This window comes from Rhodamnia argentea, chromosome 8 (genome assembly GCF_020921035.1).
Source record: "Rhodamnia argentea isolate NSW1041297 chromosome 8, ASM2092103v1, whole genome shotgun sequence".
In the NCBI taxonomy this organism is placed as follows: Eukaryota; Viridiplantae; Streptophyta; class Magnoliopsida; order Myrtales; family Myrtaceae; genus Rhodamnia; species Rhodamnia argentea.
In genome coordinates this window covers 20,606,477-20,632,835 of record NC_063157.1, presented here as the reverse complement: position 1 = coordinate 20,632,835, position 26,359 = coordinate 20,606,477, and the positions used below count along the sequence as shown (strand labels likewise).

At 41.7% G+C, this 26,359-nt stretch overlaps 2 protein-coding genes and 1 pseudogene across 2 annotated transcripts; all 3 read left to right on the top strand.

Moving 5' to 3' along the window:
• The first annotated feature begins 2,759 nt into the window (after positions 1–2,759).
• Positions 2,760–17,449, top strand: LOC115756527 (7-deoxyloganetin glucosyltransferase-like). The gene is made up of 3 exons (XM_048284327.1): positions 2,760–3,317; positions 5,638–5,733; positions 17,175–17,449. The coding sequence occupies exons 1-3, from the start codon at positions 2,762–2,764 to the stop codon at positions 17,447–17,449; spliced, it is 927 nt and encodes a 308-aa protein (XP_048140284.1). The 5' UTR covers positions 2,760–2,761.
• A 1,207-nt stretch (positions 17,450–18,656) lies between these two features.
• LOC115732302 (7-deoxyloganetin glucosyltransferase-like) lies at positions 18,657–19,643 on the top strand. The gene has a single exon (XM_030662941.2). It carries the CDS (start codon positions 18,751–18,753, stop codon positions 19,549–19,551), a length of 801 nt encoding a protein of 266 aa, XP_030518801.1. The 5' UTR covers positions 18,657–18,750; the 3' UTR covers positions 19,552–19,643.
• Positions 19,644–24,971: 5,328 nt separating this feature from the next.
• LOC115756526 lies at positions 24,972–25,443 on the top strand (annotated as a pseudogene).
• Positions 25,444–26,359: the final 916 nt, after the last annotated feature.

Here is a 26,359-nt window from a genome sequence, read left to right as displayed (position 1 = left end):
CATTTAAATGGGTCATAACAAACCTAGCAGGCCAGAAAACAAGACAACCCATTTAAAAAGCCAAAAATAAATGAGTTATAAACAGGTATATTGTGAACCCTTTTACAACCCACTTGAACCTCTGCCCTTCCCTCTTCCCCCATTCTCGCTACTAGACGGGCGGTATTGTCGTTTTTTCCCCTTTTGTGGGCGATTGAGCTTCATGCCTCGTTCTTATTCGTAGTTGATTAGGTTTAAGATTTTGGTCTTCGGTTCAATCCATTTTTGTTGCTGGAGGAACTGATATCGTTTCCTCGGTGCGTTTTCTTCCCCTATTTTTTGTTCTAATTAGTTGGTTGAATTTCTTTTGTCGAGTTTGCGGAGTGGCCTTCAACAAAACAGTAGATGTTTGCAGAATTTACGTGCAAGTATTATTACATCAGGCCTCTTTGTCATGCAATCTCGGGGTGTTCGTTGCTCCTTCCAGATCCTGCGAACCGCTTGAACGTGGAACCCGGAGGAGAACGTTTCGCCCGCTCCCTCTCCTCCGCAAGGGACGCCAGTGGCGGCAACGGCGAGGAGGCGCTTCAGTGGGCCGCCCTCAAGCAGCTCCCCGCCTACGCCCGTGTCCGCCGCAGCATCTTAAGGACCTCAGCGACGGGTCGAAGGAGTTTGGCCTGAGCGAGCTCAAGGCGCATGAGCAGAGGCTTCTTCTCGACATGCTCCTGCTTAGGAAACTCAGAATTATAGCCGTTTAGACGAAAATAAAGAAAAAAATAAAATGAAAATCTCATTTGCAAAAGAAATAAAATAAAATATATTTTTTTAAAACTTATGCATAAGTAAATAAAATATAAAATATATGAAAATTGTCCACATAAATTTTCTTAGTTTGAATTAACTATGTAAGTGTTTTAATAATATGAGTCGGGTAAGATCGGGTAAGGGCCCGGTATGGATCAAGAAATTTGTATTATACATAAATGAGTCATAAACGGATTAATGTGTCAATTTGGATCAGAACGTTTATGACTCGACCTAAACCCGACCTGATCCACCCATTTGACGATCTTTGTATTTTACAAGCCGAAGCCTTTTTTAAATCAGGGTGACCCTCCTATGTACTTGTTTGGGGTAATATTGGAGAAGGCCGTGTCAAATGATATGTTTGAGAACGCGAGACAAATCTTCTAGCACGTGTCTATACAATTTGAATCTACGACTAATGCCATGTTGCATGATGGTTGGCCACCCAACGTTTTGCACGAGAAGCTTCTTCCTCAAAACAAAATGCTCACATGGCAGAAGCACTTGATGCGGTTTGGTGCCCGAAAGAGAAAGGGAGTTAATTGGAAAAATATGGAGAAAGAGGAGAAGCGTTGGATGCAATTCTGGAGTCTTGCATGCTCACGAAGAGATGACACGTGGAGTCGAGAGTTAATTGAATATTGTAATGATGGAGGATTTTCATCTCTTTTTGTTTTCCTCTCCTCTTGGTTAGATAAATCCTCTTCGGTGTCTCCATTTATGTCGCAAACAATTGTATATTTCAGACAAAATAATTTCTAATTAGACATCATCTTTGTAGTGAAAATGACAATATTTTCGATATCTTGTGAAATTTCTCACTGCCTTTTCTCTGTTTTTCAGAATATTGATAACCCCACCCCCCCGCCCCCAAAAAAAAAAAAAAAAAGATAAGTATGTCTATGGATACTGTGGCTATTTGTTTCGAGTGGTGTCTATGGAGGTTGAGGGTTGGTTTTCAGGTGTTGGTATACGTTCACGACCTTCTATCGTGGTTGGTAGTGGCCATGGAAAAAAGTGTCATAAAAGTCATAAATCTATTGTATATGCACCACTTTAATGGTAAACATTTTTAATGTTACCAATTTAGTCATAAACATTTTGATCTAGGGTCAATTCAACCATTCTAACTAATTTTGGCCGGATATTGCTAATGCGAACGCCGGTCGACCTACATGGCGCGGTCTTCGTGTTTTAGAACGGAGTTGACATTTTTTAATAACTTTTTTAATAATTTGTGATTTCTCTAGTTTTTTTTATTTTTTTTTCCTTTCTCTGTTTTTTTTTACTCTTTTTTCCCTTCTCTTTCCGATGGCCAGCGAGGGCTGTCCTTGTTTGAGCGAGGGTGGGGCTTCCTGCCATAGGTGAGAGTGTCAGCCTCGCTAGATCTGACAGGTGCTTGGGCAAGGGCGGCTTCGCCTAGGCTCAGACGGGCCAACCCTCTCCCCCCTTGCTTTTGAAAAAGAGAGAGACATTTTCCCAAGCTTGAGCGTGCAATATTTCTTCAAGTTGGAAAACATTTTGCCTCACCGATTTACTTTCCGATTTTTCTAGCGGTCCCAATTTTTATAGTTCAATTGAAAATTCTTTGAATGCAAAGGCATTTTAAGACAGGCCCATAACGTCGCCCCATCCCCTTCCCATGGGCATCATGCCATGCATCGGACCGACAAATCCTGAAGCGCCTACGCTGTCTTGACTGGAAAATTTAATGAGCGCCATCCCACTTCCTCATCTCCATGAACTGAGAGTGGTCGGTCAAACATGGAGCTCTACTCAAAACGAGAGCACGCAGAAAGGAGTTTGACTTCACCTGTCCAAGAAGTATTCGGCCACATACTTCTCGGGGACACGTTTCAGGAATTGACTGTTTGGTGTGGACGAACCCCATGATGTTATATTATATACCTGGCGGATCATCTCAACTCGAGAAGCAGAAGCTGTGTGATTGACTCCGAGACGCAGAAGCGGGAGAATGAGTGGTTACGACAAGGAGACGAAGGAGGAGAAGAAGAAGCAGAAGAGAGGGCACGCAGTGTGTCTCCCAAGCCCAGCTCAGAGCCACATCGGCGCGATGCTGAAGCTAGCCAAGCTCCTCCACCAACGTGCAGGCTTTCGCATCACCTTCGTCAACACCGAGTTCAACCATGCACGCTTCCTCAGCTCTCACCCTTCTTTCTTCTCCACCAGTCTTGATGATTTCCAATTCGTCACCATCCCAGATGGCCTCCCGCCTCCCTTCGATCCAGATGCGGACCGGGACGTGCCCGACCTCTGTGAAGCCACTCGGACCTTCATGCCTCTTCCCTTCTCTCGCCTCGTCGCCGCTTTCCTCGAAACATCATCGGATGAGCCTGGAGGCATTTCTTGCATCCTCTGCGACGGTTTCATGTCGTTCGCTGCCACTCCTGCGGCTCGGCAGTTTAACGTCCCTCTCCTCTTCTTCTGGCCCGTCTCTGCCTCTTCATTCCTGGCTCCCAAACATTACCGCGCCATCAAGGACAAGCTGCGTCCTCTTGCACCCCATAAAGGTAAGTGACTCTCTCGTCTATCCACTTGTACGAATTCAATCTCCATATGTTATAATTTATGGGTGTTTGTTGGAAACTGATGATCCATTTTTGAGAAAGAAATTTCTAGACCAATCTAGACTACTCTAGATGGACGTGAGCAGCAAGAAAAGTGGTGTTCAAGTATTTAAGGAGTAGTTATACCTTACGGTAATGAGAAGCCCACATCGGCATGCGTAGAAAGATCCAAGTTGCACTATGTGGGTGGAATTGCTCTATAAATACTATAAATAGAGCTTGTACTCATTCGTGTAGTGGTGATGAGGAGTGAGCTCACAGACCCACGTGCTTGGCTCCTCGCCAATATTCTTTCATCAACTATACATGTAAAACTACTTAAGTATAGCTGTAACTTCATAAAAACTGCTACAAGCTGCTGACCTAGAAAGTGTTTCCAAGGATTCTTAAAAACATATTGCTAGGCATGTCCAAAGGTATTGTTGGGAGCATGCTTTTACGATTTTCCATGGATTAATTACCGGTTCATAGGCGGGTTAATTGTTTCTTTTTACCAAACCATCTCCATCATCTTTGATCCTCACAAATAGTTATTTTTCAGTTGTCTGTAAGTCGATAAGTGGTTCACTAGAGAATTTGGATGCCCCATTCAAATATAGATATGGCCATTGATATTTCCCCATGAATTAGGTACTTTAAAGTTAAGAGAAGACTTACCCTTTTTATAGCAATAGTTACATCTATCATTCCATATTTTAAAAAGGGCATAAAGACACCTCAAGTACCAATATTTACATACGGTGCTCACTTTGGTGTCATTATTATTATTTTTTTTGGATCATTTAAGTGCCAAATTGGAGAAAAAAGGATCACTTTAGTACCAACGACGACAAATTCTGGCGGCTTCACTAAAATTGGCACTTAAATAATTATTTTTTCAAAAAAATTGGCACTTAAGTGATCCAAAACGATCACTTTAGTGCCGGATCGGAGAAAAAACGATCACTTCAGTGTCAATGGTAAGAAATTTCGACGATCTCACCGAAGTTGGCACTTAAATAATCATTTTTAAAAAAAATTGACACTTAAGTGATCCAAAGAAAAAAAAATATTAGCAAAGTGACACCGTACACAAATATTAGCACTTGAGGTGTCCTTTAAAATAAAAAAAAAAGCTATAGTTTACATCATCCAAAATGTTTGATTAGATCATTAATTTTTCTATTTAGTAATTCTTAGTTTATTTATACTTTTAGTTATCATCAATCATGTCTCTTCTTCGATTTGTATTCTTGGTTTGGAACTGCATCAGAAGTGGAACCTAATCCCCCCAATGCGAATGTAGGTTTGATTGCTATTCTCATTTACTCAAAGTATGGCCATATTATTAGAAAATGCTTGACAGTATTGCAATATTAATTTTGGCTGACCATTATTATATTTTATGTATAAGTATTTCGGTGCATATTGTAGAAGTTGACAAGTGGCCCTCTCATTGTGTGACACATCTTCTACCGTTCATAAAGCTTAGAAGTTTTAGCATTCCCGAAATTAGGAAAAATGTACCTTAGCTCATCAAGAAGTCATGACAAAATTTAGAATGTGGGGGCTAATAAAAAAAGTAAAAAAAAAACGAAGTTATATGAATAGTCAAATAACTCATCAAGTGCTTCATAAGGGTTTGCCCGTGCTTTGTACATAAACTCTTGTGATGGTTTTGCACGGTTTCAGTAGTTCTTTTGCTTCCAGGATTAAGACTGAATTTTCACGATAAAAGGAAGAAAACATCTTATAGCATTTCATTAGGATAATTGGAAACGGATACAACAAAAAAAGATAGAGAAAATCCAAGGTAAAAGGGAAACAATATGTAGTCGAGCAGAGATATAAATTCCAAGAACGAGATGAAAGAGTCTCTAAAGATAAATGACAAGAAGGAAGATTGAATAGTTGACCAGAGAAATCATATGATAATGTGTAGATCATTGCACTCGTTGGTGCCATTCATATCAACTGTGAACCTTTAACAAGAATTGCATCTTTTGAGTACATTCTTTCGCAATGGATAACCTCAATAGAATTATGTTGCAAAGTGATTTGTCAAGCATTAAGTATTTGAAGAGGCTGATCTTGCATAAAATTACAACGGAAGATATATATCTCATTTGAATGAACAGAACTCAAAATAATCAAGTTTTGTATCCTATCTTTTCCAAATGAGAGCATCCTTGTTTTTATTAAAGTACGAAAGATTAATGTGAAAGGGAATTATATCTAAAGCTTTCTGTACCGCATAAAAGAAATACGTTATTCATGCATGCAGATGCCAGCTCTTCTGAAGCAAATACTTTCTTGGATACGGTCATTGACTGGGTTCCGGGCATGAAGGGCATGAGGGTGCGTGATCTCCCAAACTCGGGCTTTTTTCCAAACCAGGTGGCCAAAACAAAGTAAATACCAAATCGGGTGTTGACTTTTTTTATTTACCAAATCAGGTGTCGCTCGGGAGTCATAATGCCGAGCGACACCCGGCTCGGCAGTCCCACCGCCGATCGGCGGGAGCAGTGGTGGCCCGCCACCCGCTCGGCACTTATAGTGCCGAGCTGGTGTGCCGCTCGGCACCAAAAATGCCGAGCCGCTCCCGCTCGGCATTGTCGATGCCGAACGGCCGCCGCTCGGCATTTTTGGTGCCGAGCGGGTGCCCAATCCACCCCCCACCCACCCCACCCCACCCCACACATTGGACACACAACGTAACATATGTTGGTGCTTTGGGACAAATTTTAGGGGGTGCAATTGTGCTGACAGTGGATGATATGGAAATATCCCCTGTTTACGGAAAACGTCTCTCTCACAGAGAGGGAATGATTCGAGAGTAAAAAGACGAAAATGGGGTCATTCCCGAGAAGTGAGCTTGGGTTGATATGTGAATGATGGAAGCTAAATGGGCAAAAAGGTAATTTTCGTATGTGCATGCATTTGGACCGGGTCGGGGGTATCCTGGCACTCCAAAGGGCTAGGTGATTACGAAAATTCACGTGTAATTGACTAATCTTAGGGAACCAAACTCTTAGCTAGGGATGAAGCTTGAATTCATTTGAACAAAAAAAAAATCACGCGACAAACTAAGAAGTCTCATAAGCAATCGGCTGATTTAACAACCCGTGGATTAAGGGGATAGCGATTTCGGCGCGTCGCGAGAATTCTTATAATTATGTATGTGTATGTAGCCACCGATATCACACGAAAGCATATGATATTCATGCCTCATGTTTGAATGAGGAGGGGCGCAAAAAATAAAAAAATAAAAAGGCATTCTCTTGTCGAATGAGACTCTCATCACTTGCACGAGCCTCCGAGAAACCAAGCAAAGGATTACCCAAAAAAAAGGAAAAAGAAAAAAAAGGATGCCTCTTAGGCTATTCAAAGAATGGCTTCTTCAGAACATGCAATTTGCAATTTTTTTATTTTATTTTAATCATGTTTTGTCAATCAATAGTTACCGAAGTACTTTCTTGTGTAAGTGGAGCAAAAAAAACATGGCTGGTGAACAAACTGAAAAGTTCAATGTACATGATATTGAAGAGATTAATTTACATCGAAAGGACATTAAGGCAGTCTTTTATCTTTTTGGGGGGTTGGTCGAAGTTCATTTTAGTACTTGGAAAGAGGCAAATTTCGCGAGCCGATGTTGACTTTTTGAGTAGACCATAAAGCTCATTAGGGTTCAAGTCATTGTCTAGCTTACGTGGATTGGAGTAATCTCGTATTAAACAACAGATCGGGGTGTGGAGCGATATAAGATGGATTCCGAATACGATGTTTGCTACGTTTTAGGAAGAATCTTGAGGAGATTAGTGACCGCGGAACGACTAGAACCGCTCTTCTTCCCACTTAAAATTGATTAGAAAGCGTAGGGTGGGTAGAACAAAATAGATGTTGTTAGAGAAATTGTTAGATAAATGCTTTCAGTTAATGGTTGGAATATATGAAAGCGGGGACAAGAAAAGTCCCGAGGTAGATAGACAATAATGATTTGGGGCTATTGAGGTCGTCTCTTTGCTCATCCCTTTTATGCTCATGGTTTGAGCATTTTCTTATTTCTTCCATTCTTCACCCTCGTCCACTTCGGTTCTTAGTCCTCCTCTTCTTCTTCTGCCCCGTGGGAGTAAAGCCTTCCCCATTCGTGTCGGGTTTTCCAATCTCGGGTTGACAATCCTCGCAGAACCAAAGAACGTCCCCATGGAAAACTACGGTCTCTAGGCAATAACTGAAAAACAGATAAAAAAAAAATGAGGCCGACATTCCAAATTTATAACAGCGAACATTCTCTTGCATGCATGCATACGAGAATGCACATGTATCATTATGTGATGTAATTATAGAGGGTGTGAGGGGCGAACTTACCGGTGGACAGCGTATTCCTTACGGTCGTTACATAAGATCAAAGTTTCCTCAAAACCAGTATCTCCGCATTGGAGGCGGACAATCGCCCGCACGAACATAAAATCGGGGTAGACCTCAAACCTTATTTGGAATTTTAGGCATTTAAAAATGTACGGCCTTTAAAACCGATCAACCTAATTCACACAAAATGGAAACCAAAATTGTGATGGTTGTGAAAAACAGCGATAATGAATGAACCTTTACGAGAAATTAACGACGAAAAGTCTAGGACGGCCAGAGTATGCGTACCATTTCCTTCGCTGGATTCACCGCCACGAACGTAGAATCCCCGTCCCGGCCGTGGCGGGAGGGGTACTCGCCACGCTCGGCGGGTCGGTCTTGTTGGACGAGAGAATCCATCCTATCCTTCCTTTTTTTCACGAAGCACTTAAGAATGAGAGAAAAATAACTGGGACTAACTTCGTTTTTGCGCTCCAACTTTGAATTCCTTCCCATCCACTTTATACTGCGAGATTTGGGGGAGGCCCTCCCGCAGCAGCCCGTATTTGGGGGGGCCCCCCCCGCCGCGGCGCCCTCGCAGACTTGGGGTGCTGCGGGGCGGGCCCGCTCTCAGTCGCGGGCCGCCGAGCGGGCCCGCCTCGGCAAGACCCCCACGGGCTCGGCGGGCGCCGCGGCGGGGGGGGCCTCCTCCAAATACGGGCGAGAGAGAGAGAGAGAGAGAGAGAGAGAGAGAGTGAGTGAGAGTGAGAGGTCATGTCACTTCAAATTTGAGAGAGTGAGAGAGAGAGAGAGAGAGAGGGAGAGTGAGAGGGAGAGGTCATGCTACATTATTGGCACAAAATCGAGTACTTGGTTGGGGGAGCCTCCCTCAACCAAGTACGTTGCAGTGCCAATAATGGCACCGCATGAAAAAATAAACAAAAAAAGGTAGTACGTTGCGGTGCCGCAATGGCACCGCAGCACTTATGGGAGGCCCGCCCTACACCTTATTGTGTGCGGACGTAGCTTCAGTTGCGTCTGCACACCTGGGCGTTGCAGCGCCATTCACGGGTTTGAGTAATTTAGTTTGAAGTATTCTCTTTTTGCATTTGAAAAGTCCATGATGCCCAAGTTTTTTGGCTCCATACGAGGTGGGAAGGGATACTCCGACGACGTGTATGTGTGCAATTACATGTAGCAATTATATGTGCACAAAGTAGGAAACTATTGGCCGTATATTAATTAAGTAATTATATGTACACATAAATGATGAAATATCGCGCAATTGAGATATGGTAATGTCACAAAAAAAAAATTACACATGGTTACGCGATCTATTACAAAAGTGTCAGCAAACTATTTTACATAATTGGCACAACCGGCATCTAATCCCGAGCCGATCCGTGCGCACATGTTTGCCTGTTGTGCCCCGATTTCCCGCAGTTCGTGCAATGGTTACGCGAATCGCTACTGCTCGGGGTTCTCCAGTCCATCTCATTACGTATCCGAGATGCACGAGGCCTTCCTTTCTTCCTAATACGCCTTTGATCCGGAACTAATGGCAACTCATTAGCTTTATCCCAGTAGTCATGATGCCCTAACGGATGAAACATGTACCGATAGCACTGAAGGGTTTTGTCCAACGTATAGCATTCATCTACGAACCCAGTGTAATCAATTGCATGTAGTTGGCATACCGCAATTACGTGGGAACAAGGAAGTTTCAACTGTTCAAATTTCCCACATGTGCATGTTCGCTCGTGTAGATGCACTTTGTATTTGTTGCCCCCAGATCCTCTAGTTCTATCACGTGCAGCTTTCACTTCGTAAATCCCTCTTTCGTAGTCGAAACATCTTACCCGATGCCTCTTTGCCTTTTCGCTATTTTTGTGGAGCGTTTCACCCGCAATTTGCGTAAATTGCCATTGGTTGGCCTTCTGCATCGTGTACATCGTTCTCCTCGTGTCAAAATAATGAGACAACTGGTAGAATATCTTTTCCACCATGGCTGTTATTGGCAAACCACGAACGGGTTTCAGCATCCCGTTGACCGATTCAACCAAATTTGTGGTCATCGACCCATATCTCTTCCCTCCATCATAAGCCTTTGTCCATTTCTCCCTTGGAATCCGATCACACCATTCAGCAGTGGGTTGATCGACCTCCCTAATTCGGCTCATGATGAAATCGAACTTCCGTCGTTGATTCGCGTAAGCTGCACATTACAACAATAATCGAGATACAAGACATTATAGTAAAATTTTGTAAAAAGTTTTGAGGTGAGAATTCACAAAATTTAACATTTACCTGCCATTTGAACATGTTTTATCCCGTCGGCATTTTTGAAATATTTTTTGTAGTTGCTGACAATATGAAGAATGCAATATCTATGGTGGGCATGTGGAGGACGCCACCGTGCTGTCTGCATTGCTTGTTGAATCCCGATATGTCCGTCCGATATCACACAAATATCATCCCTTCTGGTGACATATCTCCGCAGCATATTCATAAACCACCGCCGCTTGTCAACATTTTCCCTATCAACCACAAAGAAATGCCAATGGGAAATTATGATTATTCCCATCAAGTGAGACCGCACAAAGGAGCGTTCCTCGGTATTTTCCATACAAGAAAGTACCGTCGACAAATATAACAGGCCGACAACTTTTGAAACCTTCAATTGTTTGCCTAAAAGTCCAAAACATGCGGTCGAAAACCGTGCAGCTCTCATCCTCGGCCATGCGTTCCTCGATCACGAAATGAGAACCTGGATTCTCTTTCATCATTGCGTTCATGTACCTCCTCAACTTACCATATGACTCATCCCATCCGCCAAATTCTTTGGCAATCGCCAATTGTTTGGCCTTCCAGATTTTACGGTAAGTAGGTTGGAAGTTAAGCTTGTCTTGAATCTCCGCCATGATCGCCTTGATTTTGATATCCGGTTGGGCGGAGACCATTTGTTGGATGAAGCTGCATATGTACATTTGATCGAGGTGCGGATGATCTCGAGATGCATGTATATTACCGCATGTATGTGGGCCATTATACTTACTTATTTTCCAAAACATGCCACCCACTTTTGTGATCGCGCGGAGCCTCCAGCCACATGGTCCATTCGGATTACCACACTTGATGACATATTCTCTCTTCTTCGTGGTATCATAGCAAAACCTATGATTTCTTCTCATTGAGTACTCCTTGGCAGCTAGCAGTACCGCATCCCGTGATGGAAAAAGCTGCCCAACAACAAATTCTTTCGACGGATCAAATACCGTACCGCCCGGCTTTGCTCTTGTATCGTCTTGCATCATATCAAAGTCGATCTCTGAGTAGGGCGGTGGATGTACCAATGGTTGAATGGGGTTACTATACTGCGTGTTATAGTAACTCTCCATATTGTCAGATTCAACAGCTTCGGCATCACTATCATCACTGTCCATCCAACTATCATCGTCTTCATCGCTAGCCTCATCATGGTCATTATCATCATTATCACCATCATCATCATTATTATCGTTATTATCATCGGACTCACCCGGTCGATTACGCACAGCAGCATCTTGTCCCGCTTGTTCTTCTTCTTCCGCTCCTTCTTGTTCTTGTTCTTCTGCTCCTTCTTGTTCTTCTTCTTCTCCTTCTTGTTCTTCTTCTTCTGCTCCTTCTTGTTCTTCTTCTTCTTCACAAACATTGGACCCTTCCCCCGTATGATAATCATGTATCACCCGGTGTTCATCTACAATGACATAAAACACTAGAAACCCCATTCCAACAGTCTGATTGGCAAATTGCTGGATCATCCCAACAGTATTGTCATCACGCACGTCCATTATATCATACACGACAAACCCTTGTGTGACATTTGGGCATCTATAGATGATGCTATGAATATACTGATTTCCCGTAATATTCAACGCGCTCTCAATCGTAGCACGTAATGCATCTAATGTCCATATGTTTGCAAACGCGAAGTAGGTGGATTCTCCGCCTTCGTAATCAGCTCCATAATCTTTTTGCACTATTCTACCTCCCCAATGCAAAATCGCAACAGATGTAGACGCCATTCCGCTAAAGAAATTATAAATTATTTGGCGGCTACATTTTACGAAACATTACAACAACCAATATATCAAATGAAATAAACATCCTTCTATAGCCATAAAAATTATGCTAAAGAAATGTTTACAAAATTAAAATTCAATGAATTTTAAATATTGTAATTATTTCACGTATAAATAACAATCCAAAAAAATAAATCTATACTTCAGAAACTGTAAAAAATAGGTACAACAAAATTAACCTCGAAATATCGATGGAGAGCACGTGCCGAATGAATATTTCTTAACTCCCAAGACAATGCACCGAGCAACAACGTTGGCTTGGGACAAAATCACAACTTCTGGGGAAAAAAATTTCATAAATTAATTTCAATATGACGTAGATATTAATAAAAAATATATAAAACACACACTGTAATATACACTTACCGAAGCAACAGAGAGGGCAACAATTTCTGAGCCCAGGCAACCGAGAGGATGTTAGTGTGAAATAGAGGAAGTGCGAGAGTTGGAGCACGAGAGAGGGAAAGCGCAAGAGTGATATGAGAATGAGAGAGTAAGAGAGAGGGGAGCTTTAGCTGTGCTTTAAACACAGTCGAAGAGAAGTCGTAGCACCCGTGAAGGAGGTAGGACGGCAATAACACCACAATGAGGTTACAAAAATAGGGGGTGGGAGGCACCCCATCCTACACACACAATAATGGCGCAGGGGAGGGCCCCCCATTTCCAGCGCCATTATGGCGCCGAAAGGGGGGGCTTCCCCCACTCCCTAGGGCTGCGGCGCCATGCTGCAGCCTAGGGGGGCCCTCCCCCTACCTCTGCAGCGCCATAATGGCGCCGCAGGGGGGGGGGAGGCCGGGCCCCCCCCCCACGCCGCAGCGTGGGGAGGGGGCCCCCGCCTCGGCAGCTCGGGCTCGCCGAGCGGGGCCCTCCCCGCCTCGCAGCAGCGGGGGGCCCCCCCGCCCGCCCGGCAAGGCGGGGCCCCGCTCGGCGCTCATACTTGCCGAGCGGGGGCCTCTCCCACGCTGCAAAGCAATGCTTTGCAGCGTGGGGAGGGGGGGGGGGGCCGGCCTCCCCCTCCCCTGCAGCCGCCATAATGGCGCCGCGGAGGTAGGGGGGAGGTCCCCCTAGGGCTGCGGCATGGCGCCGCAGCCCTAGGGAGTGGGTTGCCCCCCACCCCCTAATTTTGCAACGCCAATAATGGCGCCCGCAGCCATAGGGGGAGGGGGCTGCCCCTCCACATGAGCTGCAGCGCCAATAATGGTACTGCAGCCATGGGGGGCGTCTGCGGCGCTTTCACGGGCGTTGCAGAGTGTCCTTCAGCTCTGCTTTTTTAAGTAGAGGCGAGTGCTCTCATTTCTCATCATCGACTATATTTCTTCGATTGATTACTCAACTCTCGTGCTCTTCCTCGATTACTTACCGAAGTTACGAATTTTTAGCATTCTTCACAATTCGGTTGAAATGGCACGGAGGAGTCACATTCAGCCGGGGCCCGAGAATGATTCACTACTTAGTGGACAAGCGCGACACGCATCACAAGCTTTATGGGACACCGAGGTAATTGCGGAATTTAGCATGTTAACTCGTCATTTGTCACGACATTATGAAAATAGTCACTAATAGTTGATGTGACAATTTTGCGATATACCGCAACTGCAGCTTCTTAGATGTCAAAGAGCGGCGCAACACGTAGGTGAACTTGATCCGCGAATACTCCCTTATCTGCAAGATTCGGGATTTTACGGTGTTTATAAAATGGGGTTTGTCCAGCTTGATTGGCATTTGATTACAGCATTGGTCGAGCGATGGAGGCCCGAGACCCATACCTTTCATATGCCGGAAGGTGAAGTTACCATCACGCTGCAGGACATTGCGATGATTACGGGGCTTCCTATCGAGGGACTTGCTGATATCGGCCCTACCGATTGGAATTGGGGCAATCTCCGTGATCATCTGCTTGGTGCTCGGCCACCTCAATCGCGCGGCACACAAATAAATTTAAGATGGTTGAGTGAAAACTTTCACCATCTTCCCGAAGATGCCGATGAGGACACTGTACTATATCATGCTAGGGCATTCGTTCTTCGCCCGATTGGAGGATATATTTTTGCGGACAAATCAGGTGCTCGAGTTAGTTTGCTATTTCTCCCACTATTAACGAACATCGAGGCCCCTACACAAGACAGGTTGGGGTTCCGCAAAGACTAGCATGGTTGTATCGGGAGCTATGCCGTGCAACCGATCCAAACGCGAGGCAAATGGGCGGTGCCCTACATGTACTCCGGATTTGGGCGTGGGAGCGTTTCAAATGTGTCTCCCCGGGTCCGACTTCCGCCGCTCCTTTCCCGGATGCACCTTTCGGTAGTCGGTATGTCATGTATTGCCTTTTTTCATTTCGTGCGTCATTAATTTTTTTGCAGCGCGTATAGTACATGAAATCTAAAGTTGTATGTTTCTGCAACTGGAGTCGAGGCCGAACTACAACCGACGTCCCCACGCATACCGTGACACATCTACGCTACCAATTTGATCGAATGGGGACCGATGATGTAAGTAATGATAGCAACGAGTGGGTTTAATATAATGTTAATCTTTAAATTTAGCTTTGGTGTAATTTGATATATTTCATTACGATAACAGATTATTTGGGAGCCGTATGACGAAATTGAAGAAGATGTACCAGACATCTGCTTTCACGGACAAAACTATTGGAGGGCGAAAGTCCCACTCATCTGTCACTGGATAGTTGAGTGGCACTATCCGGACCGTGTACTTCGGCGGTTTCGGTTGCAGCAGCCAATACCTAAGAATCCTCACGATCATAGTGCCTTGCATGGTCTTGATAACACGCCACCCAAGACTGATTGGGAGAATAAGCATAGACGGTGGATCGATTTGTGGAACAGACGTGCCGAACGTATAGTGCGGGGTAGACATTCAACGGAAACACTCCACTTTCATTCCGGATATATGGAGTGGTTCCGTCGACATACAAGGAAGTGGATTTCTGTTGCGGGAGCTGCAATGGGTTCAACGGTTCGTGCATTTTAATTTTAATTTATTTCACTACTTATTTTAAGTCACATAAATTATTGATATATTGATAACTTTTGTTAATTTTAATATCATTACTAGGGTGACGGGGTTGAGCAGATCGTACATATCATGGATTCGGTCGGTCCATCTCCTCGAGCTTGGGAAAAAGTAAGGACGATAGCTAGGGCAATGTTATATGCCCGGAATGAGGAACGGCGGCTAACAATGATGCCAGCACCTCAACCAGCAACTACGGCAACACCCGTTGGGCCGGACGAGGAGGATGACCCCCCCCGAGATCGTTCACCCGACCCGGAGAAGTCCTCGAGCTCATACATATGATGATGTCGTCCCGTATTCCATGGAATATCATACAACGGATTTTGCTCCCGAGTTCACTCCGGGGTTCAGCCAACATTTCGATGCGGGGTTCACCCGGTTCGCCGGAACATTTGATGATCAACATCCGCAGACTCCGGCTAGTTCTCCTTCGTAGTATGGACCCGATTTCTCTCATTCTTATCCAGTCCCTCCTACGTAAGGGTATGACATATTTTTACAAGATATGCCTTCGTCATCGAGACATCCTACTCGGTCGGACCCTCATTCTCGTCGGTATGACACTAGGCTTCCCGATCAACGGAGACAACCTCATTGCGGAACAGGAGGTCATGTAGGAAGACGACATCGTTAGTACATGTAATTGCAATTAACTTGATATCTATTATGAAGATTTCGTGTTTTTGTATATCTTATGCAATTATATGTCGTGTTTCGACACGTACCCATTTTTATTTATTTGAAGAAAACACCAAAAATATAAAAATAAAAAACCACGGAAACGGTGCCCATGGTAACACAAATACGCAATTTTTTTGTTCATCACTAAAACCTTAAAAATTGACCTACCACCAAAAACCGTAAACCCCGTGCATCAAAAGGGGATGGTGGAAGAAAAGCATTAGATGGAGCAATTTTAAAACACTAATCTCCATTCAAGAAGATCATATAATTATTCAAGAAGATCATATGATTATTGGAGAAGCTACTTTTCTACGTTTCTCCCCGGTTTAAACACACGTCAGAAGTTTTCCAACAGGCAAATTTCATGTTCACTTTTACCCCGGCAAAAGTACACTTTTAGTGTCATAGTTGTGTATGAAGATTACTTTAGTGCAAAAAATTTCAAACGGATTACTTTAATACTAAGTCGGAGACAAAAGGATCGATTTGGTACCTCCGGCAAAAAATTATCGGTGAAAATTAATACGTGGCTTGAGCATTTTCTCCTTTTAAATTTCATCCAAAAGGAGCTTTTGGTGATCAAGTTAGTAAATCTTGTGGAAAATTATGTGAATTCTGTCATCAGATTGTCTCGCGATGAATTGTGAGGACTATAAAGAAGTGACAGTATTTTAGTGACTCAAGTGTAGTTGTAATTTTCGTTTTGTCGCTTGATTAATGGTGAATCATGTGCTGCTCCTCATGGAGTATGTGTCGCCAATCGGATCGCGTAAATCCAGTGTCCGATATATTTTCTTGTTTTTTTATTATTGTGTTCGATTGCTTTTTTTTTTTTTCCTTTTTTTGAAACAACCGTATGAATAGCTTCAAATTAACTTGATCAGCGGAAAAAGAAATTAACTCTCATTTTTGCAGAGATATTATCAGTCCGTATTTCCTTTAAAGTAGTATATATATATATATATATATATATATATATATATATATAAGGTCAACCCTCAAAAGATTCTATGCATGTTTCTATCTAACATGAAATCACCGATCCAACTACCCTGGCGAAGTCAAATTCCTATTTTGTTTTCCAATCAATGTTCGAGATAATTTTGATGAAATGTCCAGATACAATTTATCCTTAAAAAAAAATATGAATCCGGTCGATTCGTTCTCTCATAATTATTCCAAAAAGAGCTAAAGACAACATATCGTGCAGACACATATATGAGCTCAACTTGCATCTTTCCAGCAACTTCATAGGATGAATGCTTTGACCAATGAAAATAATAAATTAAAAAAACCAATCGATCCCTTAAAAAAAAATATAATGCCTACTCATATAAACACTGGTAGATGATAGTTCAAAGTAACTTACAAAATGCATAGAGAGTGTACAGATATACTAATTATGTTTGAGAGTGACCACGGAATTCTTTTGTCTGTTCAAATTTACAACCCTAGAGCAAAGAGGGAAAATCCTTAGCCAGAAAGTTACAACCGTCAAGTTACGCCGCACCATCTTGTGTCCAGTGCTTCTTGTGAATTGGTATCACAATTTGCATACAAACAATTTTGACTCATCATCAATATATTTGCAAGTAACGCTCTCTTACATTTGATTCAACGATAACAATTGCAGCTAGCCATTTCAAGTACGCGAAACACGGGGTTGGCGCTCCGGACCAGGACAAACTCACATACAGCTACAGCTGGATCGAGGGCGACGCCCCGATGAACATATTCGAGAAGATCTCGTATGACATCAAGATCGAGGCCAACCCCGAGGGAGGGTCCATATGCAAGAACAGAAGCAAGTACTACGCCACTGGTAACATTCAGTTCACCGAGGAGCAAATCAACGAAGGCAAGGAGAAGGTCTTCGGCTTGTTCAACGCTCTTGAGGGTTATCTCTAGGCCAACCGTAATGCTTGCTAAGAATGTCAAACGTATGAGGTGATCACCGTCTATTACCACAAGATTGTCGATCTTATCATGATGTCTCTCCTAAAGGGTGTGTGTCTCTTCATGGTTGTTCATTTTTAATCTTGGGTTTATGTTCGGATTAAGGAGCCTCGGGCCCGCCCTGTAGCAAGTCTCCGAGATCGTTACGTTGTTTTGAGTATTTTGAGAATGGTGTGATGTCAAAAAATAAATACGAAGGAAATCCTCTTTCTATTTTCTTAGTATGCGCGTAATTTATTATTCCTTAATTTGATACGTGAAAACTAAGGAGGGAAAACGTCAACCGTCAAAAAGCAACATGCTCTTTATTTCTAAAATAATTGGTGTCCGCACTATCATTATTTGGATAGTATATGACACCTCAACTAACAATTTATTCTACAAAAGAATAAATCGTTAAGTACTTAGCTTACAAAGAACTCGGCTAGGTGTTTGAGGTCCCGTATGCTCGATACTTAAAACTCCAATTCGTTTGCACCTTCTTAATTACAATGTACTGAATAATCGTTATCAATTTCGTGATCAACCCAATTTGCCTACTTAATTAATTATGATTAATACATACTCTTCCAACAACTCTGTCATTTGGATCAAATGAAATTAGCGCATCCCATGCGAAGTTAATCCAATTATAGACAATATGAAAATGATAGGAGTGTTGTGTTGTACATTTTACAATCTAATTCGTCCACAATTTGTAAAATGAAAACCCATTGACCATTTAGCCGATGCCTTTTTCTTCCCCAACCTTGACCGCTTTCATATGTCAGATTAATTATTTCCTAATCATTCACTCTATAATACAAGTCCTGTTTCTATCATTGAACGAATCCAAATATATAATTATTTATGATTTGTTTTATTTCGTGAAGCCGGTTAGCATTGGTGGGGGAGACCGGCTGCCGGTCGGCACTTATAGTGCCGAACGGACTGCCGGTCGGCACTAATATCGCCGAGCGGCAGTCCGTTCGGCACTATAAGTGCCGACCGGACTTAGTCCGCGAGGCTTCCCGACCGCTCGGCAGTATGACTGCCGAGCCGAGTGTCGCTCGGCACTATGACTGCCGAGCGACACCTGATTTGGTAAATAAAAAAAGTCAACCCCTGATTTGGTAATTATTTGGTTTTTTACACCTGGTTTGGAAAAAAGCCCCCCAAACTCCTTCGGCACCAAGGATGGCGACGAGGAGTTCCTGCTCAAGTTTGTCCTGGACGCTGTTCAAAATACTACCGATCGAAATCCCACTCCTGCCATGATCTTCCATACCTTCGAATCCCTGGAGCGAGATGCTCTCGACGCGCTTTCGTCTGTTTCCACTCACATCTACTCTGTCGGACCGCTCCACCTCCTCCTCAATCAATCGGTAAATGTCGATGATCAGAGTCACGGGTGGAAGCCACTCAAGGGCCACCTGTGGAAGGAGAACGCGGAGTGCCTCAAGTGGCTCGATTCCAAGGAACCCAAATCAGTGATGTACGTGAATTTCGGGAGCATCGTGCTCTTGACCCAAGAACAGCTGGTGGAGTTCGCGATGGGTCTTGCCAATAGTAAGCAACCGTTTTTGTGGATAGTTAGGCCGGACCTTGTGAACCAAGGAGACGGTACTAGCGCGAATGCCATTCTTCCTCGTGAGTTTCTTGAAGAAACCAAGGGGAGAGGTCTGATCTCAGGATGGTGCCCACAAGAGGAAGTGCTCGAACACCCTTCGATAGGAGGGTTCTTGACTCACTGCGGGTGGAACTCCATACTGGAGAGCCTGTCGGCCGGAGTCCCCATGCTTTGTTGGCCATGCTTTGGGGATCAGAAGGGCAACTGCAGGTATGTATGCAGCAAGTGGGAGATGGGCCTGGAGATTGGAAGTGGTGTGAAGAGAGATGATGTGGAGAGGTTGGTCAGAAAGCTGATCCTAGACGATGGAGATGATGGTGAGGTGGGGAAGAAGTTGAAGAAGAGGGCCATGGAGTGGAAGAGGATGGCACATGAGGCTGCTCTTGGCTCTTCCACTATGGATTTTAACAAGTTGGTGAATTACATTACTTCTATCCAACATTAATTATGAGTACTGTGGACAATTCGGATTGGGCTCAGGCCACAATTCAAGGATTTATTAACTTAATTTCCTTCTACATGATCATCCTTGAGGACGATATGCATGGGTTTGACACTATACTTATGCAATCGAGATATATGTTAGAAATATGTCTCGAGTTTGAGCTTGAAGCGAAATTATAAATATTTCAAATTGAATATTTTACGAACATCCAAAATCGAGCAAATTATAATATCTTGCGTTAAATAACTTTTGGCAAGATTGGATAAAGTTTGAAATCTACTAAACCTATTGCACATTGAAATCCATGGTTTGATCGTGAACAAGAACGAAAAAGAAAAGGGAATCTACGTTGGAGAGTTGGGCAATTTTTTGAAAAGTCCAGCTTGGACTTGGTCAAAGAAGAAAATGGATAAGTCCAAGCTTTGAAGTGGTGTTGACGCCTAAATTTTGACTAATCTATTTTTTGCATAAAAATTAGAACTAATTTTAGTTCTAAATAAAAATCATCTCACATATTTATTTTTAGCGTACATTGCATTGGCATATAATTGGGCAAGCAGAACACTTAATTTAGCATGCGTCTAGACTAGGCACGGGATGGAAAAATACACCGAGAAGATTTGAAACTTCAGGGACTGTATTGCAAATACTTAAAATTTCAGGGACTGCATTGCAAATACTTGGAACTTCAGAGATCGTATTGCAAATACCAAAAGAAGATGAAGAAGGGAAGATGAAGAAGGGAAGATGATGAAGGGAAGGTGATGAAGGGAAGGTGAAGATGGAAGGTGAAGAAATGAAGATGAAGAAGGGAAGATGAAAATGGAAGGTGAAGAAACGAAGATGAAGAAGGGAAGATGAAAATGGAAGGTGAAGAAATGAAGATGAAGAATGAAGGGTGGAGAAATTTGGCTATAAAAGAGGGAGAGTTCTTGAGAATTGAGGAAGAGAATTTTGGTGATAGAGAAGGTAGAGAGCTCTTGAGAAGAGTGAGAGAGAATTGAGAGAGTTTGTGAGAGAAATTTTTTAGAGAGGAAAAAGAGAGTTCTTGAGAAAAATTAGAAGAGAAAATTCGAGAGTGAAAAAAGGAGTTTTAGTCGAGCATCATCTTCGACGAGTCCCGACACATATTTCGCCTCTCGCCACCCAACAACGCCATTGCTTGCCATTTTCGACAACAGCCGCGTTCTTCCAGCTCCAAGATATTGAAGGGAACTATAACGTGTATGTGAGTAAGATTTTGTGTAATAGAAGGTAATCCTTTCCATCTCGATCTACAAAAATGTAATCGTTTGGTTTGAACATTTGTTTGTTTATTTTAGACATGCCACGTATTCCAAATTTTAGCATTATTACATGTTAATTTATTTTTATAAATACTCGTGATTGGCTGCGTTTTCTTTCTTTCTAAATCACCCATGGTGTATATCGTACAAAGTTCAATGTTTTACTTCCCCATAAAAAAGAAGAAAAAATAAAAAAAATTGCATCTTTGAATTTCAAGTAAAATCCATCAAAATTGCCAAATCAAATATTTTTCATGAAAATGGTACCGAAAGGGCGTTAGAGTAATCTAGCGTAACCAAATCCCCGAATTCAAAATCTCTGGTTCGCGGAAATAATATAGTTTTCTCCCACTATCTTATTTAGGTTTCTAATCAACCTACCGAAAATGATTAGTGGCGACTCCAAATTCAAATCACATTGCATGTTAATTATTCGAACCTTAAGTTGCGATTTGGTATGGACTTGGGAGAGTCCGAGTTAGGTTAGTTAATTAATTAACCCGATAATCCATTAGCCTGAAAATTAACCTGTTTATTTTTTCTAGGTCGCGACAAGTGGTTGACCGAATATTACATGAAGTTATCTTTTCTAGTTTCATGTGAAGTTATCTTTTCTGGTTTCACGAATTGACATATACGTATATATGCTCGTGTTTGGAGGATGATTTTGGGCATGCAAAGAATTCTCCGTGAGTTGTGCGCCGTTGTTGATCGTACGAAGTCTTGAAGCGCCGATTTATGATCGAGTGCTTGGCAAGGGTTTTCTTCGTGAGTTTTGTTCGCGGAATTACATCAAGAATTCAAGTGTCAAAGCCGATTAAATTTTGAGGTTAGATTTGTGTTAATTCCTTTGCGAGATTGAGAAATTATTTCGTTAGGAATTTGGGAGCTAAACACTGTGTGCGTTCTTGAATGTATGTAATTGGGGCTGGGAAACACCGAGAGTATTTGAATTACTCGAGTTTGGTCTGTAATTTCCGTGTATCGCCCGTTCTATAGTGGAATTCGTTGTTGCTTTACCCGTGGACGTAGATCTCTACGACCGAACCACGTACATCCGGTGTCCGATTTATTTTCTTGTTCTGTCTATTTTATTGTTCGATCGCTTGTTCCGCGTAACAATATATATCTTGAATCGGAATCTTAAATTTGCGAATTGTGAATCAAGGATTGAAATTGAATAGTAAGATTCGATCAAGTACCCGAAATTTGTTTCTTTGTGTCATTAGCATTGACTAGTGTGAATAGTACGACAAAATATTTTATTTGAGTAAGTGATCCTTAAAAGAAAGCAATCTTAATTTCAAGCATGGGTGATGATTCCTATGAGTAAGAAGATATAATTTTACATTGTCTAACATTAGGATTAGGCTCAGATATAAGTCACGACTATTTATATGCCTTTTCTTTTATTTTTACGTTGTAAAGTCTAAAAATTTACTTTTAATTATTGTATAACCATCAAAATATTGCATGCATCACAAAAAAGACAAAATTTACATCATTGGACGAGTTTACATAGCTTGAATCGGTAGATACTTAACGAATTGTCGATTCACTAGTGAATTAGGATATTCGTTTCACAATTCAAGAGACCATTAGTTCGCCTAATAGGTAGATATTGCTTAGATTCCTAATAAAATCAAATCATAAGATATGCATCGAGAAATAGTTAATTTTGATAATAATGTCCGGCACCCTCTTTCGCAGACCTATTGCTTAGACTGCCATAGTACAAAGGAAAAAAAAAACAATTATTGGATAACCTTGACAATTCTATGGATAATGTGATGGGCAAAATCAATCATAATTCAAAAACACCTAGGAAGTTGTATTTTTGCATGAGACTTGGTTTGGGGGAAAATTACCAAAAAATCCTTAAACCTATTATAATTGTGTCAATTCAATCCCGAATCCCCCCTTTTTTTTGCCAATTTAGTTTTAAATCTTTTGAACTTGTGCCAATTCACATCCGACCAATTTTGGCCAGTCGGCACTGACTAGCACTACCTACGTTGAGGTGAACCTCTTTAAAATAATGTTTTTAATATTTTCCAACTTATTTATTTATTTTTAATTTTTTAATAATTTTTCTTGCCTTTTTTCCTATTCTTTTTGTTTGGGCTGGCAAGAGGTGGACTGGTGACCTCCAATGGCCACTGGATGGGGGCCTACGAGCCCTTGGCGGCCGCTGGCAAGGGGTGCGGCTCTTGGTAGCCATTGGGTGAGGGCTCATAGGCCTCCTGCTGACCCAAATGAAAAAAATGAAAAGGAAAAAAATTATTGAAAAAAGTAAATTTAAAAAATATTAATGTTGTTAAAAATTGTCACATCAACTCCGGCTGGGCCACATCATCAATTTCTAGCCAAAATTGTCCGAATGAACTAAACCGACACAAATGCAAAATGATTAGGACAAAACTGGCTAGAGAGAAAGTTTAGAACTGAATTAACATAATTACAACAGTTTTAGGACTTTTTGGATAATTTTCCTCTGGAGGTTGTTCTCTTCTACGAAATTGACATAATATATTAATTAGGTTGAGCCTATAGAATAACTTCAATCTGTGGATTAAAATAAGTGCAGTGGGGATGCAGATGTCGAGCCAATTAAGACAGAAGAGTTCTATTATAAGCTCGTGGGTCATCGGACAATTGATGCCGGAACTTAACTTAATGATAAAAAATGAAGTCCATTTTTTGTAAAAAGCTTTGGAAATCAAAGGAAATCAAATCTATAGTCAGAAGGTTTGGTATCCTCTTATATTCTAATAAGGTCATGACGTACATCTTGAATTTATATCAGTGGCTAAGATCTTTTGTGAGCCTATGTTATGGTGCCGACTTAATCAAACTGTGGATCAATTGGTGATACGTGGTCAGGTCTTTGAGATATTCCCCTTGTTATGCTTGAAGCATTGCATTAGCATCCATATGTATTGATCGTTCAAAATATATTTCGAGTTTGAATCGGCGTATGAAACTCAACCTGATTGAAGGATGTAAGATGTCCGTATTGCAGGAACATTTAGGCGTTCAAGGAAAATATTGGCTGGATTTTAATTTCCAATCAATTCGGTGTGGTCTTCTTCTAATAAATATTTGACTGTGAGTTGGGTTTCCATATGCATTAGATATAGAACTAATAATGCAAGAAAATGGAAATAGGAAGCCTTCACATAACAGCCAATGCAAACATTTGCCTATGAATGTATAAAGTTTTGGCAGAGTGAAGTTCTACCGCTTACGATATTACGCACACTAGTCAAAATAATGTGGATATCAATTAACTTGTTTTGCAAACGTATGTGGTTACGTTCTATCCAAATGCAATCTATAAACATCAATGATTGTCTAGTATCAAAAAGATGCAGATCGACATGATTTGTATCGATGGATAAGTCTTCACCATGTTAGATTACTATGCTTTTGTTCATTTTTAAATGTGGCCCGCCATGGTAATGACATTGCAAGGCCCACAATATTTTATGGCCTCGAGAATGCAACATATATTTCGTGCATTAAAGTTGTACAGCTCCTCAAGCTAGACTTGGAGAATGTGAGGCACAATGGGAAAGAGAGATTGTCGCAAATCTAGGATCACGGCATGTTACTATCTCATCTTCTTTTTCTTCAATTGCTTAGAAGGGATCCGACAAGAACATGGCTAAGGATTAGAAGATGAGAAATGATATCACGGTTCTTGTCTATGCCTTAGAAGAGCAATCTTTTTGCTTTTAGCCTTATGTGGGTTGTCCCATGGTTTACTTACTAACCACCCACGAGGCTAAAAACATGTATTCATCCTGGAGTGTCCTTGGAGAAAATGACAGAACTGAGAACACCAACTAGTCCATCCTTCTGTTGACGTAAAATAATATGCTAGGGCCCTTCATGCGTGCGGAAAAATGTAATTAGCAATTCTGATTAGGCCAATCACAGACATTACCTATCCGAGATAGAAAATGTTCATTAAGCAACCACGCCGTGTTTTGTTCTGGCTTTTCACCACCAGAATGTATTGGATTGGCTCCTAACCTTTTCAATCTGGTTGGCCCCTTTTCTAAGTGAGAATGTCAGAAGTTTCTGGAAGCCCAAATCCAGCTTGATGCGCAACAGGGACGCTAAACATCAATGAACCGAGGAGATGGTACTAGTGCGAATGCTGTTCTTCCTCGTGAGTTTCTCAAAGAAACCAAGGGGAGAGGTTTGATCCCAGGATGGTGCCCACAAGAGGAAGTGCTCGAACACCCTTCGATCAGAGGGTTCTTGACTCACTGCGGGTGGAACTCGGTACTGGAGAGCCTGTCGGCCGGAGTCCCCATGCTTTGTTGGCCATGCTTTTGGGGACCAGAAGGGCAACTGCAGATATGTATACAGCGAGTGGGAGATGGGCCTGGAGACTGGAACTGATCTGAAGAGAGATGATTTGGAGAGGTTGGTCAGAAAGCTGATCACTGACGATGGAGATGATGGTGAGGTGGGGAAGAAGTTGAAGAAGAGGGCCATGGAGTGGAAGAAGATGGCACATGAGGCTGCTCTTGGCTCTTCCACTTTGGATTTTAACAAGTTGGTGAATTACATTACTTCTATCCAACATTAATTATGAGTAACGTGGACAAATCGGATGGGCTCAGTCCCCGGATGTATTAACTTAATTTCCTTCTAAATGATCATCCTTGAGGACTATACCCATGGATTTGACACAGTACTTACGGAATCGAGATATATATCTTGAATCGGAATATTAAATTTGCGAATTTTGAATCGACAATTCGAACTGAACAGTAAGGCTCGATCAAGTATCCAAAATTAGTTTCTTTGCGTCATTAGCATTTATAAGTTGCGTGAATAGTGCTACAAAATATTATATCTGAGTAAGTTATCCATGAAATGTTGTCCAAAAAAAAAAAAAAAAAAAGTTATCCATGAAATAAAGTAATCTTAATTTCAAGCATGGGTGATGATTCCTACGTATAAGAAGATGTAATTTCACATTGTCTTATTAACACTAGGATTAGGCTCAGATATAAGTCACAGCTATTTATATGCCTTTTCTTTTGTTTTTACTTTGTAAATATAAAATTTACTTCTAATTATTTTATAACCATCAAAATATAGCATGCATCACAAAAAAAGACAAAATTTACATCATTGGACCAGTTTACATCGCTTGAATCAGTAGATACCTAATGAATATATATATATTTTGTTTCGCTATTCAAGAGACTATTGATTCACCTAACAAGTAGATACTGCTTAGATTCCTAATCAAATTAAATCATACGATATGTATCGAGAAATAATTGATTTTATAACAATGTTCGGCATCCTCTTTCACAGACCTATTACTTAAACTGCCATAGTACCCAAAAAAAAAAAAAAAAATCACTGGATAACCTCATCAATTGTATGGATAATGTAATGGGCAAAATCAATCATAATCCAAAAAGACCTAGGAAGTTGTATTTTTTTTTTTTTTTTTGCATGAGGCTTGGTTTGGGGGAAAATTAACAAAAAAT

Excerpts from the sequence above, each read along its gene's own strand:
- LOC115732302 (XM_030662941.2), top strand. The coding sequence starts at position 18,751 with ATGATCTTCCATACCTTCGAATCCCTGGAGCGAGATGCTCTCGACGCG.
- LOC115756527 (XM_048284327.1), top strand. The coding sequence starts at position 2,762 with ATGAGTGGTTACGACAAGGAGACGAAGGAGGAGAAGAAGAAGCAGAAG. Across the intron at positions 3,318-5,637 it reads TCCTCTTGCACCCCATAAAG|ATGCCAGCTCTTCTGAAGCA; the intron begins GTAAGTGACTCT and ends TCATGCATGCAG. Across the intron at positions 5,734-17,174 it reads GCGTGATCTCCCAAACTCGG|CTAGCCATTTCAAGTACGCG; the intron begins GCTTTTTTCCAA and ends TAACAATTGCAG.